The sequence below is a fragment of the Ischnura elegans genome, chromosome X (assembly GCF_921293095.1).
Source record: "Ischnura elegans chromosome X, ioIscEleg1.1, whole genome shotgun sequence".
In the NCBI taxonomy this organism is placed as follows: Eukaryota; Metazoa; Arthropoda; class Insecta; order Odonata; family Coenagrionidae; genus Ischnura; species Ischnura elegans.
In genome coordinates, this window is record NC_060259.1 from 9,215,859 (window position 1) to 9,233,510 (window position 17,652).

The window sequence follows — 17,652 nt, forward strand, 5'->3', positions numbered from 1 at the left end:
TTTAGGGCTGGAAAGTCTACTAACTCAGCCTCTTTTTAGCTGATACATAATATCCTACAGGGCCTCAATGATAAACTAGTCACAGTCGGAATCTTCTTTGATCTTACCAAGGCCTTCGATTTGATCGACCACAGCATTCTGCAAAATAAAATAAATGCTCTAGGTATCACTGGACCAGTCCAGGATTGGGTCATGTCATACCTAAGTGACAGGCAACAAACTGTCTGCTGTCAATGTAATAGCACCAACTCACTTATCAAATCGAGCCTAATGAAATCCACAAGGGTAGTGCCTCAAGGATCCTTCCTTGGCCCAATACTTTTCCTGCTCTTCATCAACGATCTCCCTACTCAATTGTCTCATTCTAAAACCACTCTCTACACTGATGACACCTCCACCGTCATTACTGCAAATAGTGCACAAAATATTGTTGACCAGACTAACCTCACAATCATGGAAATGCATCAGTGGTGTAATATGAACAATCTGATAGTTAACAACCAGAAAACTGTCTTCCTCCAATTCCTACATAAAAACTCCTACAAAAATGATCTTATCCCTCACATAGACAAAATCTCTCACTCCTCTGATGTGTATACTACAAAGTTCCTTGGACTTCTAATCTCAACCAACCTTGATTGGGCACTTCACATACAGGTTGTACTAAAAAAAATCTCCGTGGGTATATTCATGATCAGAAGGTTGTTTCCGATTGTATCATTGAATACTTTTAAAATGGTATACTTCGCTAAAATTCATTCTCATGTTTCTTATGGCATTCTGTTTTGGGGAAACTCACCTGTGGCTAAAAGAGCTTTTTCAGCCCAAAAACAAGCTATTAAAGCTATGTACCATGTCCCTATTCACACTCCAGGTAAAATCTTCTTTGCTAAATCTAAAATCCTCACCCTCCCTTCTTTGTATATCCTTACATGTGCTTGCTTTGTTAAAGCAAACCCTTCCCATTTTCTTCCAAATTCTACCTACCATGGTCACCTCACCTGTTCAAGAAATAACATCCACTCAAACCAGTATTCCAGCTCTCTCTGTCTTAAAGGTCCCAACCACTCTGCCTCGATCCTTTACAATAAAATTCCCGAAGAAATAAAAAATAGCAACTCACTTTCTGTGTTTAAAAAGAAACTAAAACTTCTCCTAGCTGAAAAATGCTACTATATTGTTAATGAATATCTGGAGGATGCATTGTAAGGTAATTTCCTAGATGGCTACTAGAATGCCTATTTTTTCCCCATGCTTCTGTTAGTATTTATTACCCTGTGGACTCTGTTTTAATGTTGTACATATCATAGTTATATGATTATCTTGGGAATTCCCAAGAACCTGGTGATTTCAATCTTCATTTATGTATGTAATTGTTTGTAAATTTTATATTGACTTTAGCCTTGCAGATATGTGTACTGCCAATGGTGAAATAAATTTACCTATTATTATTATTTGAAAAAGACCAGATTGGTGCCCATGCAATGCCAGTCCATGTGACGTCACAGGGGCCTATGTGCTATGCGAGCAGTCAGGAGTTTTACATCGTCTGAGATTACCAATGCATGTATGTGGCACAGAGCTCAGGGAAACCTCTCTTAATAATCACCTATTAAAATTGCCTATGGTGGGAAAGTTTCCTTCGTGTGATAGGTAGGGGCACCGAATTTTCGCTAACCGCGAAACTCGAATTACATGGGCCATTCAGAAAGTAAGTTACGTTTTTCTTTTTTAAATCGATTTTTTATAGAAAAAAATTCAAACTTGCAGGAAATGTTTTTGACAATATGTATTATTTTTCCACATAATCTTCAGAGACCTCAATACACTTCGTATACCGAGAAATCGGCTTTGAATTCCCCTCCTCATAGAAGCTTCCCGCCACCACCTTGGTCCAGTTGGTGATTGCTTTTTTCACTTCCTCGTCACCTGTGAAACGTTCACCAGCTAATCCCTCCTTCATTTTGGTGAACAGATGAAAGTCTGAAGGGGCCAAGTCGGGACTGTAAGGTGGATGGGTCAGAACATCCCAACCGAACTGATCCAAAAGTTCCGTAGTGGATCGAGTGACGTGAGGCCTTGTGTTTTCGTGGAGAAGGCACACACCAGAGGTCAGCATTCCTCTTCTCTTGTTTCGGATTGCCCGACGAAGCTGCTTCAGAGTCTCACAATACCGGGAGGCGTTAATTGTTTCTCCTTGAGGCAAGAAATCAATCAAGAGGATCCCTTTTTGGTCCCAGAAAGCAGAGGGCATGATCTTCCTGGTGGACTTGACAACTTTGAATTTTTTCGCACTTGGGGAGGTGGTGTGTTTCCACTGCATGGATTGTCGGCCGGCCTCGGTGGCGCCGGGGTAAAGTCCCCGACTGCTAACCTAGAGGTCGCGGGTTCGAATCCCGCCTGGGTGGTTTGACCACCATCCAGGGCATGGATGTATGTGATTGTCAGACAAGTTAATTGTAAGAGAGGACTATCTAGTCCTAAATTCACTTGTTAAATAAAGACGACATTATTATTATTATTATTGTCTTTTGTTCTCTGGGGTACAGTGCGACACCCAGGTTTCATCTCCAGTGACTATGGACTTGAGAAAAGGATCCCCTTCCATTCTGTAGCGGCCAAAAAATTCACGAGCTGCAGCCACTCGTTGTGACTTGTGTTCGGGCGGCAGCTCTCTCGGAACCTGTCGGGCGCAAACTTTTCGAAAATCGAGTTTTTCCGAGACAATCTCATGAATGATGGATCGTGAGATCTCAGGGAAACACTCATGGAGTTCGTCCACAGAGGAATGGCGATCTTCGCGTACAGCACTGTCGACTTTTGCCACAAGTTCGTCCGTGACTACTGAGGGTCTGCCTCTTCCACTTTCGGCCTAAAGTGAATGTTTTCCCGCTTTAAATTCACGAACCCATCTCCTCACCATTGATTCACTCATTACACCCTCTCCATACACAGAAACAAGCTGTTGATGAATTTCAACCGATTTGAAACCACGGGCATGAAGAAATTGAATCACTCCGCGCACAACAAATCGAGACGAAACAGACACCGAGGTGGCGGGACGCGACGTCGAGGACTCCATTTCAAAGAGTTACTGTGACTGTTTTCAAGGCTACTGAGCCTATCTCCCTCTAATTCTATTCAGAAGATTCCCTTCTTTTGTACAATGTAGCCACATTTGTCAAAAAGTGCCTCTAGCGATCTACACACCAAAACGTAACTTACTTTCTCGATGGCCCTCGTATAATGCGAAATTTCCAAGGCTGCGCGAAATTCACTTGGTTCCGCGAAATTTCGCGTTTAAGCACTTTTTCTGCGAATTTGGCGCGATATTTTCTACCATTGCCGATTAAAAATACCCCGTCACTTCAAGGTCTATTTAAAAACTGGTATCAAGAGCCGATCGCATAAAGTCGGTGATTTGCAACCGGCTCGGAACTGTGGCGAGGATTTGAATTTGGCGCCCAAATCCGAAATGGTCTGCAGCGTATTCATGGCCAAAAAGTAAAAAACGCACTTTCCGATGGCATGGCGTCCATGTTTTTTTCTTTTGAGAGTTGCTTGCGCATTTAAGGGTTCGTCAGTTTGTCGCTCTCGCCAACATGGTAACATTCTGAAGCCGCGGCCATGGAAGAAGGAGGAGGATATTATCTCCCCCTTCCTCCATGGCCGCGGCCACGTAGGCCGCTTTCAAACAAGATGACTTTTCGTCTGCCACCCTCTACAGCACAGCACATCTCGTCAAACGAGTCGAATCGCTCCGTTGACGGCACGGCGCCCTTTTCAATCTGGCCGGGCGATGCGCCGTCTACGGGGGATGCGGTCCGTTGAAAGCAATATAGTCTACGTTGAAGCCGCTTTCAGACGAAACGACCTTTCGCCGGCCGCCGTTCACGTGAAATTCAGGCGGCTTTCTGACGAGACGATTCTCTGCAACGCCGTGTGCCGTGCCGTGGACGGCGCCCGCGGAAAATCGTTTCGTCTGAGAGTGGTCTTAAGATTGATTCATTTATATATACAGTAAATCTTCGACATACGAGCAAAATGCGTTTCGAGGGCGTATTCGTAGTTTGGTAAACCTATGCAAGGCCTGGAAAAGGGTAGTTATCCTGCAGAATGCAACACCGCAATACAATGTTGCGTTAATTCATGGCCGCTCAGTTTATCCAGTGTCGCTGTACCGGCGTGCTGAGCAGTTTATTGTTGAGGTTATAAGAACTGTGACAGTGAAGCATGCAAATAAGTTGTCAATTAAAGCAACAATTTAAGCTAGCTACATCACAGGATGTATTTTGATCTGACTTACAAGTTACAACAAAAAACCTGGTGAAAGAACCAGTGGCTGCCTGATGTAATGAGACATATTGGTCGATCATGCATTCTTAACAACATGTTATTTAACTTTTTTACTTGGCAAATAAAATTATGGAGACCTTTTTTTACAGAGCTTTCCTGCTGATTAACATCTTTCATGAAATTATTTTCATTCACTTCTTGTGGTTGTTCATTTAAATTTGCCATTAATTCTGATAATTAGAGTTCATCCTTGGAACCGAGTATCGAGAACCGGTGAGGGAGAACTAGGACCGGTATCTATCGAGAACCGAAAAAATTTAAGAACCGACTCAACCTTAATTTATTGAATTCCTTTACCCTAGTCAGCAATGCACAGTTTGGAAAAGAAAATGAATCTTCTCTTAACAGTCTCAAAAATCTACGCAACTTTCCATGTGTGAGGTCCTGAAGCAAATAAGCCGAAAGACTAATATGAAGTTGTCATTCCTTGTATACAGTGACCCAGGGAGGAACATTATTATAGCCATGGGAAGATCATTCAACACAAAGTGTATATTGACAACTGATGTGAAGGACTACGGCACAATTGTTGCTAATGTCCTCATATTATCATTAACAGAAACTCTAGAACTTCTTGGCTATTCTGCTTTGAAGGATTCTGTTAGATCAGTTCAGGAAGAAGGAAAAGAATTTATTGGGCGGGTGGTGAGATCACCTACTTCAGATTTCCCTGCCACCCCTTCCACCTACCTTCTTCCTCCCCCACAGACACTATATGATATATAAGGATGTTTGATTGCTTGTAACCTTTGTATGTACCTGAGGATGACGCTGCTGCGTCGAAACTAGTCGTACCGTGTAAATAAATTGGTGGATTAATACAAAGTTTGTTCGTTTTTATTCATTGAAATGAACTTCCACAAAGTTGAGCCTGTGACTATAGAGATTAGTATTATGAAATATTAAGTTCATGTGGTATCATTTAATGGCAAAATGAAGGCCATTTTTATGGGTCTAGGACGTCTTGGCACGGGATGCCTTGGCAGAAAAGTGGGCTCAAGTGTTACATTTTCTTTTCTACAAAATATGATAGTGGTTTGTAGGTTTGGCTCGTAACCCACTGTAAAAATATACATTCACATTATTTTGTTATGTATAAAATAATAATTAATCAGCTTAAATCTGTAGAGTAACTTGTGAAAGAAATAATAATGGGCGGAGGAATTTTTAAAGTATGCTTTCATATGCAAAATTTTACATTTAAATTCATTTCAAATCTTGATTTTGATCCTGAGATGTTGCCAGATCCTTTGGTTTTGTTTCACTTTGGCTTCAAAATGGTGAACTCAAATTTTCCCTGATTTCCCAGCAAAGTCAAGTTTAAAAAATTATGTTTGCCATTGTTTTCCATCTCATTAGTGAAATAGGTATGCAAAGATATTTTTGCTGTCCCAAAAAGGTTAAGGCATGAATTGGAGTGATATTAATAGTGGAGAATACATAATACTTGTAAAAGGCTATGATTAATTAACTTATGGGTGATAATTCTATAAAGAAAATTGTCTCTGTGGTGCTCAGAATATTTCAAGTGGAAAATGAATGCTTTATTTGATTTGTTGTAGTATTTCACCGGGAGATCATGTCAGAAATGGGATCGCTTGGTGTCCTTGGATGTACCATTCCTTCTTATGGCTGTGCTGGGGTCTCCTCCGTTGCCTATGGGCTGCTGGCCCGTGAAATTGAGAGAGTTGACAGTGGATACCGTTCTGCCATGAGTGTTCAGTCCTCCTTGGTGATGTATCCTATATATGCTTATGGGACGGAGGAACAGAAGCAGAGATTTTTGCCTAGGCTTGGTAAGATGTTAATATAATGTATAGTTTGTGGCATAACTTGTTGGAACTCCATATTTTAGTATAAATCAATCAATCATAAAGTTTTGGTAAATTCCATTTATTTCTCTTTCTCAAATTTAACCAACCTTAGTGTCAACTTTTTACAGTCATTTTTATGGTCTGACTTCGGTCGTCAACCGAGCTCGTTATGTACATAAGTAGAGATCTGTGAAATTTGCGAGATGCGATATCGGGAAATACAGTCGGATCCGGATTTAACGTCTTCGCATTTAACGTTTTTCCGCATTTAGCGTTTATTTTTTTGGGTCCCAATTCATTCCCTATTAGGACAATGTAAAAATTATCCGTATTTAGTGTTTCCGAATTTTGCGTTTTTCCGCATTTATGGTCGAAAAAATTTGTCCCGCTCAAGATTTTTTTGCTCGATTTAACGTTTTTTCATGACGGTTCATCCAAATCTTCGAATTTATGCTCATCAACAAGAACAGTCTCATGAAAGTTTACCAAGAGTCGATAGAATCTACTGGGGAACGCTTCTTCAACTGCTTTCTTCCGCGAGCGCAGCGCTGCGACCTTCAACTCGCAAGCTGGATGATTTGTCTTCTCGTAATGTTTCGCTCCCCTTCTGATCCAAACACCAGGCACTTTTTGTATCAGATCCGATCTAATGGAGCAAAGTCATCCCTTAATAACCTCGAACTACCTTATCCTTCACTTCTTGAACTTGACTTCGATGATACGTGACGACTGATGACACGTTATCCTCCGAGGGCCGCTACAATAATGTTTTCAATTGATGGCTTATGCCCCTTTCAACTCTACTCCCTACGGGCAGTCCATTATTAGCCCAATAGTTTTCCAGTCGGCTACTTTCTCTTTTCAAAAGAGGAGGCCCAATATCAATTGCGCAGTTCACTAGAAGATTCTTTCTGTAATCCATTCCAAGGTCAGTTTCCATGGAGGAACAGCGAAAGAACAGAGGAAGTTTTCCCCTGTCATGACCGTGAGTGAGAGCATTCTTTCCCTGCGGAACAACATTATTTTACATCGTAATTTAGATATCCCGGAGTCAATTTACCGACATGCGGCTGGTTGATATCGATGTCGATTCAAAAATATTTATCTGGTGCTAATTAATGTCAAAAGAGAATGACAATCGGAGTTTTGACGAACTATCACGGTCCATGACTCTAAATAAATTGGTCATGCTGGAAAAAAAGTCACCGCATACTCACGGTAGAATAGATGAGCACGGAAAAATACGAAAATCTGGCAGGTATCCCTTGGTGGTTGACTTCGACATCATAACCCTGACGAAATTGCCAAACACCAGAGGCACTGTCAATTTTTCTGATGAAATCCAGTGTTGTTGAAGATTAAACCTTTTCACTTAACTTAAAGTTTAGCTAATCGTTATTCAAGGTCCAACCAAATTTCATTAAAAGTTGCCGAGAAACAAGGTGAGTCGGAGTCAAGGTGATCAGCGCGCCGCCTAAACAACTTCTGCCGGTTCCATTCGACCTGCATGAGGCCGCGGATATATGACAACGAATCTGGTGCCATCATCGAGTTGAATCACCATCGACTTTGTACGCATACTAGAAATAAGATTTTCCTTTTTTGGATGACCTCGAAATCCAAAATGTGCGCAAGGGAGGCTTTTTAAGGCTCATAAATCCCTCGTTTCGCCGAGGCAACAGAAAGCGTTAAGTTGGTATAATTCCAGAAAACCTCCCTTTTACTAGATATTCGGTAGTTTAGATTTCGGGATTAGCGATCTTCTGCTGTCCCTTTATTTCACTCATCTTTATAGATGCAATGACGACTTTTTGAGTACCTATAGGTAATACCTATAATAATACCTAATATAATAAGAAAAGGTGTAAGTATACTTACACCTTTTCTTATTATATTAGAAATGCTATAGTCACATACATGTCGCTTTTACAGAAAAAAATTTAAAATTTCATCGAGACCACTGAAATGTACGTAAAAATGGAATCACTAATTTCCATAATAATATTCCGTGCGGGAATGCTTTTCAGTTGATGCATATTATAATTTTCTTAAAATATTTCTTTAAAACAATTGTCATCCTCTCATTACTTATTTTTACTACCCATTTTTTTAGCTGATTAGTGAAATGTATTATCCAACCTTCATAGGGCTGAAAACACTTAATCAATGAATTTTTTTGCTGCATGCAGCATCTTTTAGTTACGTAAAATAATATTTTTTATTCATAAAATGCCATTTCAATCATTACAGACCCTAAAACCTGAAAAAAATGGCAGGTCCTCATTTAGTGTTTTTCCGCATTTAGTGTTTTAAAGTTTGTCCCCCCTGAAAAACCTTAAATCAGGATTCTACTGTAACATGAAATCAGTAAATAAAAATGAAATTTCGCATTTTTTGCGGTTTGTGGTGAATTAGAGAAAAAATCACATCTAAGGAGACATAATCTATTTTAGCCTAAGCCTTCATTGTTGCTGCTGACGTTCATTAGACCTATTTCATTACGATTCCAAGGTCAATTGGCTTGTTTTGTCTCAAGCATATTGAATTTGCGTGATATCGCGCACTGTAGTGATGTCTCCGCCAGAATTTGCTGTTAAATTAATCACGGCCTATCTCTTTGCCTGATCCTGAAATTCTCCGAAATGTTTAGAAAGACGCGCTTTCTCTCCTGAAGAGTTAGATATTCTGAATCAATTAAAACCTGAGAGAAATTTAATGCGGCCGCGAAAGATCGTAAATATAAGCTCACGCGCCCAGCACGCGTCAATGTCAAGCATTAATTCCGGTGACTCACTGTGACACAATAAACACCATTATTTGATAACTCGTTGCAGGAAAAAGTTAAGTGTGGGTCTAACTTTACAATTTTGTAGACTTAAACACGGCCGCTGGCTGGGAACGGAAGGTCGCTTTCAGACGAGATGACTTTCCCCCGGCCGCTGTTCACACTATGGCACACGGCGTGGTGAGCGAGTCATCTCGTCTGAAAGCGGCCTGAATTTCATGCCCTTCTGCCATGAACAGCGGCTGGATAAAAGTTGTATCATCAGAAAGCGGCCTCAATGTAGCACTGCCTGTATTTCACACCGTAGACAGCGCACCGTCGCGCCAGTGACCATGGCGGACATCGACAGCGCCGTGCCGTCAACGGCGCAATTCGTCTTGTTTGTAGACATCCATAAAGACCTATTGTTATTTGAAAGCATGAAGCACTAGCAGTGGGGGGAAGGGAAGGAAGGAACAGAACGGATGGGAGGAGAGGGACTGCTAATTATTAGCGGATGGATTTTCGGATATTCGGTGCTTCACTGAGCTTCAATGCAAAAAAAATCATTTCAACACACCCCCGGTTGAAGTTTATTTGTATCCGATTGTGTTTAGTTAGGTGTGCTTCTTTCACGGCCTTTCTCGACCGATTGGCAACTGCTGTAATCAATACGAAGTGATTTTGTCGAGCCTACCTTCCCTTGGCACCTAGGTGAGGGCTATCAAAAGGGAGCCCACGACATGAAAAATTTTGGTCAAAACGTAAGTTATACATTACTTATGGTTATACCATAGCTACGCAGCACTCTGTTTGAAAACACTGTCATGATTAGTTGTGATTCGCATTTGGACTGTTTTTAATCACAGCTACAGCTTAATATATCAAACGAAGGAAAGGAATTTTGAAATGCCAAAAACCTAGTGTTACGATTCATACCAGGGGGAGTGAATTTGGTTCAGAAGGATTTTATGTGAAAGACATAGTTTTACTGGGTAAATTTTGGGATTAAAGACTTGCATCTGAAAGACATGACACCTTGTTAAAGCACATCAATTGCGATACACATAAATGTGCAAAAGAAAGGGGACCCGCAAAACGACAGGTATCATTTGAACAGGCAGTTACTCAGTTAAAGAAAGTGAATGAGGAGTTTGTTGTCCCTATTACAGAAGCATATTTAAATGCTTGAATTAGTGTAAAGATACATGAAGGATAGTGCGTATTTGCCTTCTGCGGACCGTATTCGTCAAGAATACATTCTGATTATAAGGAAAAAGAAGCTGGAAGAGCTTAAATATTGTGTTATTGGTCTAAATTAATATAATGCATCTGAAAAAAAATTTCAGTTCTATTTGGTCAATTTTTGCTCTAGTCTTCCTCACAAAGACAATTAATCAAATGAAGTGTTCACGGTGCACCTTTTCTTTGCTTGCTCTATAATATTAATGCTTGAATCAATGATATATGTACCTTGAACCATTTCCTTCATTTGGTTTTACCAGAAATTTGGTACTGTTGAAATTGTATTAAATGTTATGTAAAATACAAATGCAAAAGTATAGGCAGTCATGAAATGTGCACCAAAAATTATAAAACACCTAGAAATGTGTAAAAATTTTGCATTAATATAACACCGCCAAGACTTTCTATAACACCAAAATCACATAGTTTGAAAACGAATTTTAGTAAAAAATAAAACCACTTCCATGGATCTCTATACATTAGTACCAATGAGACAGGCAGGAGAAAAAAGAATGAGATGGGGGGAGTGGGAGGAGAGTAAAGAATAAAGAGAAATGGAATGGTTGTGGTGTGATGAGCAGTTGGTGGGGATGGAAGAAAGGGCAGGAGAGGAGAGTGGAACTCACATTTATTTCTAAGGTCAGCAGTATCAATCTCTTGGTGGCCAGTACAATTCCAAGCTGCTCCTGGATATTAATTTTTTTTTACCAAGAATTTTAACATTGAGAACTTGCAGGCTATTTGTATTATTATCGTACCTTTGATTTTGAATATTATTCTGTAAATCTGTAAGACCTCTTTTAGGATGTTAGCACAAAATGCCATTAAAATAGAGGTGGAGCAAATAATAGCCAATACATATACCTATTGCGAACAGTTATGCAGGAACAGGAGTGGTGCGGCGACAGAGAAATTTCTATCCGATAAACGTTAGCATAAATCCAGATGAAAGGCGATGTTTTTTTGCATCACTAAATTTCCTTACTCAAACAACGACTAACTATTCAAACAATCTATAAGCGCCGCACTGAATAAAAATAAAGCAAAGCATTGTTTTGTCAATCATTATGCCAATGCACAACCGACGAAGCCATTTTACCATGCACTTAATGAGTACATTTACGTAATCATTCTATTATTTTGGTATTTTTCGCTGAAAATTCAAAAATTAACTTATAAAACTCTATCGCGGTTATTTAATGCCTCAAAATTTTCCATTGGCGTACGTTTATTATTCCTATACTTTAAGCAGCAGTTAAGTGAAATAACGTATTGCATTTGTTGCTGCAGTCGAAAACGGTGGAAGGTTGTATAACGTTCCTGCCTTGGAAGACTTTTTCTATCATATAATGTAATGTCTAGGGATATGCAAAAGGTCGTTTATTTTATAGCCAAAAGTGGTGTTATTTTTTTACGAAAGCGATGTTATTTTGCCCTGAAATCGGTGTTATTTTAACGGCAAAATAATTGATGTTGATTGAGAGCCATCCTTCCAGTGGCCCACCCATTGCCCTTAATTTAGGATATTATTGACCGGAAATAATTTAAGTAATAATATACATGGAGCATTGACTGAATTCACCTATTTTACATATTTTATCCTTCGCTTATCCATATATATAGCTCACATAGAGAGAAATTACTTGTAAATGTCTCTAATTTCAAATGAAATATTGCTATTGTGATCAAGTTGTCATCTTTTACATTTGTTCTCTTATCTGTTTACACAGTGCTATAGCAGGAAAGAAATCTTTCTCAGTCCACGTTTGCAGAGGGGATCCAAATAGCTAAAAGGCCCTTAGATGCAAACGATGTCTCAGACAATTTGAGCTCTTGACAATTTGCTTTAATTATATCCACTGAACCCTGGGAATTTTGCTTTTGTAGTAATGTCTGTAATTCTCCCAACCCCAACATTAACTTCTCTGTCTCCATTGACCTGAGGCCATGAATTTTTTGTCTTTAAGTCAGGGTTCACGTCTGTAGAGGGAATTTCTTGGAGATCAAAAACTGAGATCTTTTCAAATACCTATTTTTCTGCTTAGGTCTTCTACCATAAGAGTACTAAGTTTGGTTGATGCCTTTTAAGCCATCCACATTAGTATTGACTTTACAGCAGCTGCTTTAGAGGTTGTCATGTTTTGCAAATGTAATAAGTGGTTTTATCGAAAAAAGTACTCTTATGAATATTCTCGAGGCTTATTTTTAACTTCCTTAATCCTTTTAAAATGGTGGAGTTCTCTCCTTAGCAAATGAATGCAGGACTGCACTCAAGAGACTCTTCAATTCTCTCTGTATGGAGCATTTATGTTGGACATTTGTTAAGAAGGGTCTTGCGGATAATCACACACTCTCAACACCAACCTCTTTTGATCTTTCCTAGTGGGGATTTCGCATTATCATGGGCTCCAAGGGTAGTTGGTCTCCCTCCTTTCGCGGTTTATGACCCTACCAGCGGCATTGGTTAGCTGTCATCACATACTTTATTTATATGAATTAGCTATATTGATGATTGTTACTTGCACGTAAAATGCACACTTCCAATTGAATTCCTCGTTTTATTCTGAGAGTTTTAAATTTTTGAATGAAGCTGAACCGTCAGCATTAACAAATTTATTGCATTAACAATTTCCATGTTGATTTCAAACTGAAATCGAGATAAAGTTAATATTTATGGCACAATTTCATTTAAAAATTGTAAATGCTGCTCAAAAGACAAAGATATCAATTCCTAGTTTATATTTTTGAGAAAGAAGCATATATCTATTTTGCAAACTAACTGAATGAACAATTGTATATCTGCGGTCCCTTGCCACAAAGAGGAGTAATATAAGACGAGGGGTCTAGGCTCATGCTCCTGGATTTCGGCAGTTGCGGCCTGTGTTGGGTCCCGAAACTAAGGCCCGTATCATAAAAGTCCCCTCGAAGTTGAAGTTGAGGATGGCCTCGTTTGAAGCCGGCCTAGCTCGACGAGGAGATCCCTCGACCGTGTCATATCATAAAAGTCTCCTCCAGCTCGGCTCATAGGAGGAGGGGTTTGAGCCAGCGGAAATGACGCATTGTTGAGGACGATGTTTCTGGTTTCAGAGTTGACAGTCTTCCAGCATTGTTCCATGTTCATTTTTTCGAATCGTATTTGCGCAGACATGCGCAGTAGCGATATACCGAATGCGGCCGGGGATATACCCGCCAATATCAACAATAGAAACAGAAATGGCTAACAAGGGGAATACACGACCTTCGGGTGGCCGATTGAGCTCAAATTTTCTGATTCGGTAGATCACGGCTATCAACTAAATATGCCGAAGCAAGGCGACGCACTTCTCATAACTCTTCGAGAAAAAAGCAATTAAAAATCGTAAGAAACGGGTCTAGGTATATATCAGGTATATCCTTCCCTCTATACAAGGCAGCGGTGGCCCAGTGGTAACGATGGTTGACTGTAGATGTAAAAGGATGGCGTGTTCGAACCTCACTCACGTTACTTATTTTTATTTTATTTTTCAAGGATTTTATTGTTTGCATTTTTAAAGATTGTTTTCTTATCTTCGTTAGCTCAATGAACATATTTTTAATTCATTTTTTAAATAATAATAAGTGCTGAAAGGGGTAGGAAATGAAGCAAAGGCTATATAATAGTCTTTCCAAGGGCGATTTTGTCTTTATTTGTCCCCTCTAGGTATATTAGGGTATTGCGAGTGTAAATTGTCTTCTGTAGGGGTGGGGTCAGAATAATGACATTTAAATTATTAATTGGGAGGGAAATCCACCCTCTCGACGGATTATGCTTTCATTGGGAGTTTAATTGAGAAAATTATTCGTAAGCGTGAATGACGCGTGTATAACGTCAAAAATACAGGGCAGTCGATGCGGCGGAGGAAAGAACGCGTTCTCCGTTTGTTCGAGTAGTATACCGAAACTTGCAAACGAAGAATTTAGTAAAATAAAAAAAGTACCGTGAGAGAGGATCGAACTCGCCGTCCTTACATCCACAGTCAATCAGCGTTACCACTGGGCCACCGCAGCCTTGAGAAAGACGTAAGGAAATACCGTATATATACCGTAGACCCGTTTTTTTACGATTTTTAATTGCTTTTTTCTCGAAAAGTTTTGAAAAGTGCGTCATCTTGCTTCGGCATATTTCATTGATAGCCGTGATCTACCGAATCAGAAAATTTGAGCTCAATCGGCCACCCGAAGGTCGTGTATTCCCCTTGTAAGTCGGAGCGCATGGCCAGGCAGGAGCAGGAAATTTTGTGCAATTTGGTGGTCAAGTACAAGGACGTAATTGAGTGTAAGCGCTCGAATGCGGAGTCCGTTTTAAGCAAGGCAAGATGTTGGCAGAAAATAACGGAAGAGTTTAATAATCATGGATGAATAATCATCATCGTCTCGCAATGGCGGAAGTCACCTCAAACGCTTTGAGCCGACAATAATCTAACCTCATAGTTTGAGCCGAGGCTGGCCTCAAAATTCGAAGTTTTTGAGGTTGAGGTCGGTTTTATGATATCGCATCTCCTCCTCCTGACGACAATGAGGTGGAGGCCGGCTTCGAGGGGACTTTTATGATACGGGCCTAAGATTTTGCGAACCCACGAATATCATAAAAGGAGGAGAGCAAGGAAACATGTATTTTCGGCATTTGTTTACCTGCATAGGAAAATCTCAGATGAAAATTTTCGCCTTTCGTCTCCCTGGTGATAAAAATGTTCTGCCACATAATTTCATCATTAGTAGCGAAAGGGTTAACTCTTAATAGAATGTGAGCAGACGCAATTTTCATCATTTTTTTCCTTCTGCTCATGCTTCTCCCACAAAATTGTTTTTCGAGGCGTATATTTAAGCCGTAATTTTTTCACTGCATTGGCCGCTCACCGACGCGACGAATTTCCGCGGGCCGCCGTTCACGGCACAGTGCCGCGAAATCCAGAGAGTCGTCTTGTCGGAAAGTGGCCTAAATTTTACGGCGCTTTGCCGGGAACGGCAACCGGCGATAAGTCGTTTCGGCTGAAAGCTGCCTCAATGTAGCTCCGTGTGTATTCCACGGAATAAACGGCGCACCGCCGCTTTCAGGCTTTGCTCCGGCCGTCGTCAACGGCACGGCACCGTGCTTTCAAATAACCATTGGTCTCAATGCATGTCTTCAAATGAGTCGAATCGCGCAGTTGACGGCATGACGTTGTCGACGGTCAGCAAGGCAAGGTTAAATCCGGCCCGGCGGTGCGCCGTTTATGACGTGAAATACACACCGTGATACCATGAGGCTACTTTCAGACGAGACGACTTTTCGCCGGTTGCCGTTCACGGTGGTGCCGTGAAATTCCGAAAAAATTACGGCTTAAATTTACGCCTCGAAAAACAATTTCGTGGAAGAAGCATGAGCAGAAGAAAAAAATGGTGAAATTCGCGTCTGAGTTGGTGAAAATCGCCCATGAATTTGAGAAAATCGCAATTAACACGTAATTCGCGTATTCGCGGGAAACCCCCGGAATTCGCGTATTCGCGGAAAAACCTCGAAATTCGCGCTATCGCATTTGCGACTTTTGCATATCCCTACTCATAAACGATCGTAGATTCTTATAGCGTAGTACTGTTACACTACCGGATATTATCGAAAATTTGCTAAGAAAGCTATCCAAATCCTCAGTTTGTCGGAATAATGCAGTATAAACAGGAGCTTCGAAAATAATGTTCGCGGGAGAAGCATGAGGGGAAGAAAAATTACGAAAATCGCATTTGAATCGGTGAAAATCGCGATTAACACAAAATTCGCGTTATCGCGGGAAAAACTCGGTATTCGCGCTAAAATTCGCGTTATCGCATTTGCGACTTTTGCATGTCCCTAGTAATGTCTTCATTATCTACGGTAAAAAGTTTTCTAACCTTGAAAAATGATGTGATTAAAATTGCCGTTGTTATAAAAGTTCCTTTTTGAGTGTTACGCTCGGGACTTATTTGAAATATTAAACTGAGTTTACCACAGCACTGCAATAAAAACGATTTGAATTAAAATTGGTAACATTAGAAAAGATATTTTGCTATTATTTCACGAAAAAATATAACGCAGATACTATGCTGATATGTCACTTAAGTAAAACAAAAGCAAGATGCAAGAAACTGCGACGAATTTAACTCACATGGGTAATATTTGCAGCAAAGAAACGGAAAGGCATATGCATCTGATGGACCCTAAGGCCAAAACAACTTAATAGTATGAATTTATTGATTTAACATTCTCATTAATGACTGAGAAACATGAAAAAGGAATGCAGAATTTTTTTAATAAAATAAACTAAAAGTACAGCATCAGCTCTTCACGTATGTCTTTTTTTCCTTTCCGAGACCCCAGAGGAAAACAGGAAAATATCAAGTTAAAGGGGAACAATGGAAACGTGTTTCATCACTACCCCATCTCAGCAACTGACCTTGATCGATCTCCCAGTTTCTGGAGGCCAAATGCTTGGTGAGTCATCTACTGAGCCCGATGATATCTCGATAGCTTTCAATAATTGTATGACACGCACGAGGTTCAAAAAAAGAAAGTGATCTAAAGTGACGCATATCTGACAGAATTTAAGTTTTTTAAGCTCTAATTGTTTGACACAAAGATTTATAGTTACAACAAGGCTAGTTATATTCAAAATAGTCCAAACAGGACAATTTCGGAAGAAACAAACATAGCATAAGCACATTCAAACAAGACGAGACGGACTGGAAACTTCAGGCAACGCAAACTGCATATATCACATTGCTGCGCCTTCGCCCCTTCGCTTTGAAGGCAACGACTTCACATGCAAGATCGGACATGTTCGCCCCTTGCTCCTTCGCTCGTAGCCTCGTTGCTTGGAAGACGGAGGGGTCACGCTCCTTCCCCTCAACCTCTCCTTCCGCGCTCTTCACTTATAAGCATTTCTGATTTCTTCCATCCACAATTTACTCCAACAATGAACACACTCGTTTGAATTTTTTAAAGCGCAGGTTTTGACACCAATATAACTTTCTGTTGCAATAATCCACATACATATTAGCGTCTGAAGATTATTTTTGAAAAAATCAGGTCCTCAGTGTAATGGAAATTACTCGGCATGGCAGATGTTGACTATTAACCAGGTATGTCCTTCAAAACTACGTGTTTCTCTACGTGTTATAAGCGATTACTATATGCAGTATAAATGCCGCGGGATACTCACTCGTGGCAGTAAATTTAGTGCGCCCTCCGGATCGAAAAACCCCGAGCAATCTTTTCCATGTTTACCTCTGGGGTACTGACGTAACAGTGCTATGCTTACAAAAAAGCAAACAGGAGCATTTTAAAAATACGTCACTAAGGGAGAAACTCCCCTGCCTGCCTCTTGTTTTTGACCTAGGGTTTCAGATGACTGACTCACGCTGAAAACCAAGGCCACTCAGTTCCCCTTGGACTTGCGACCGGTAAAGGGGAGGGGGGGAAGATGAGAAGTTTGTGTAAGAGGC

General features: G+C 40.4%; 1 protein-coding gene across 3 annotated transcripts in view; it reads left to right on the top strand.

The window, feature by feature from the left end:
- Positions 1-17,652, top strand: part of LOC124171343 (glutaryl-CoA dehydrogenase, mitochondrial) — a 120,453-nt gene that overhangs the window by 67,081 nt on the left and 35,720 nt on the right. For all 3 annotated transcript variants that reach the window (XM_046550497.1, XM_046550498.1, XM_046550499.1), the window contains one exon: positions 5,919-6,152. In XM_046550497.1, the coding sequence (XP_046406453.1) occupies positions 5,919-6,152 (234 nt within the window). The remainder of the gene's footprint in view (positions 1-5,918; positions 6,153-17,652) is intronic.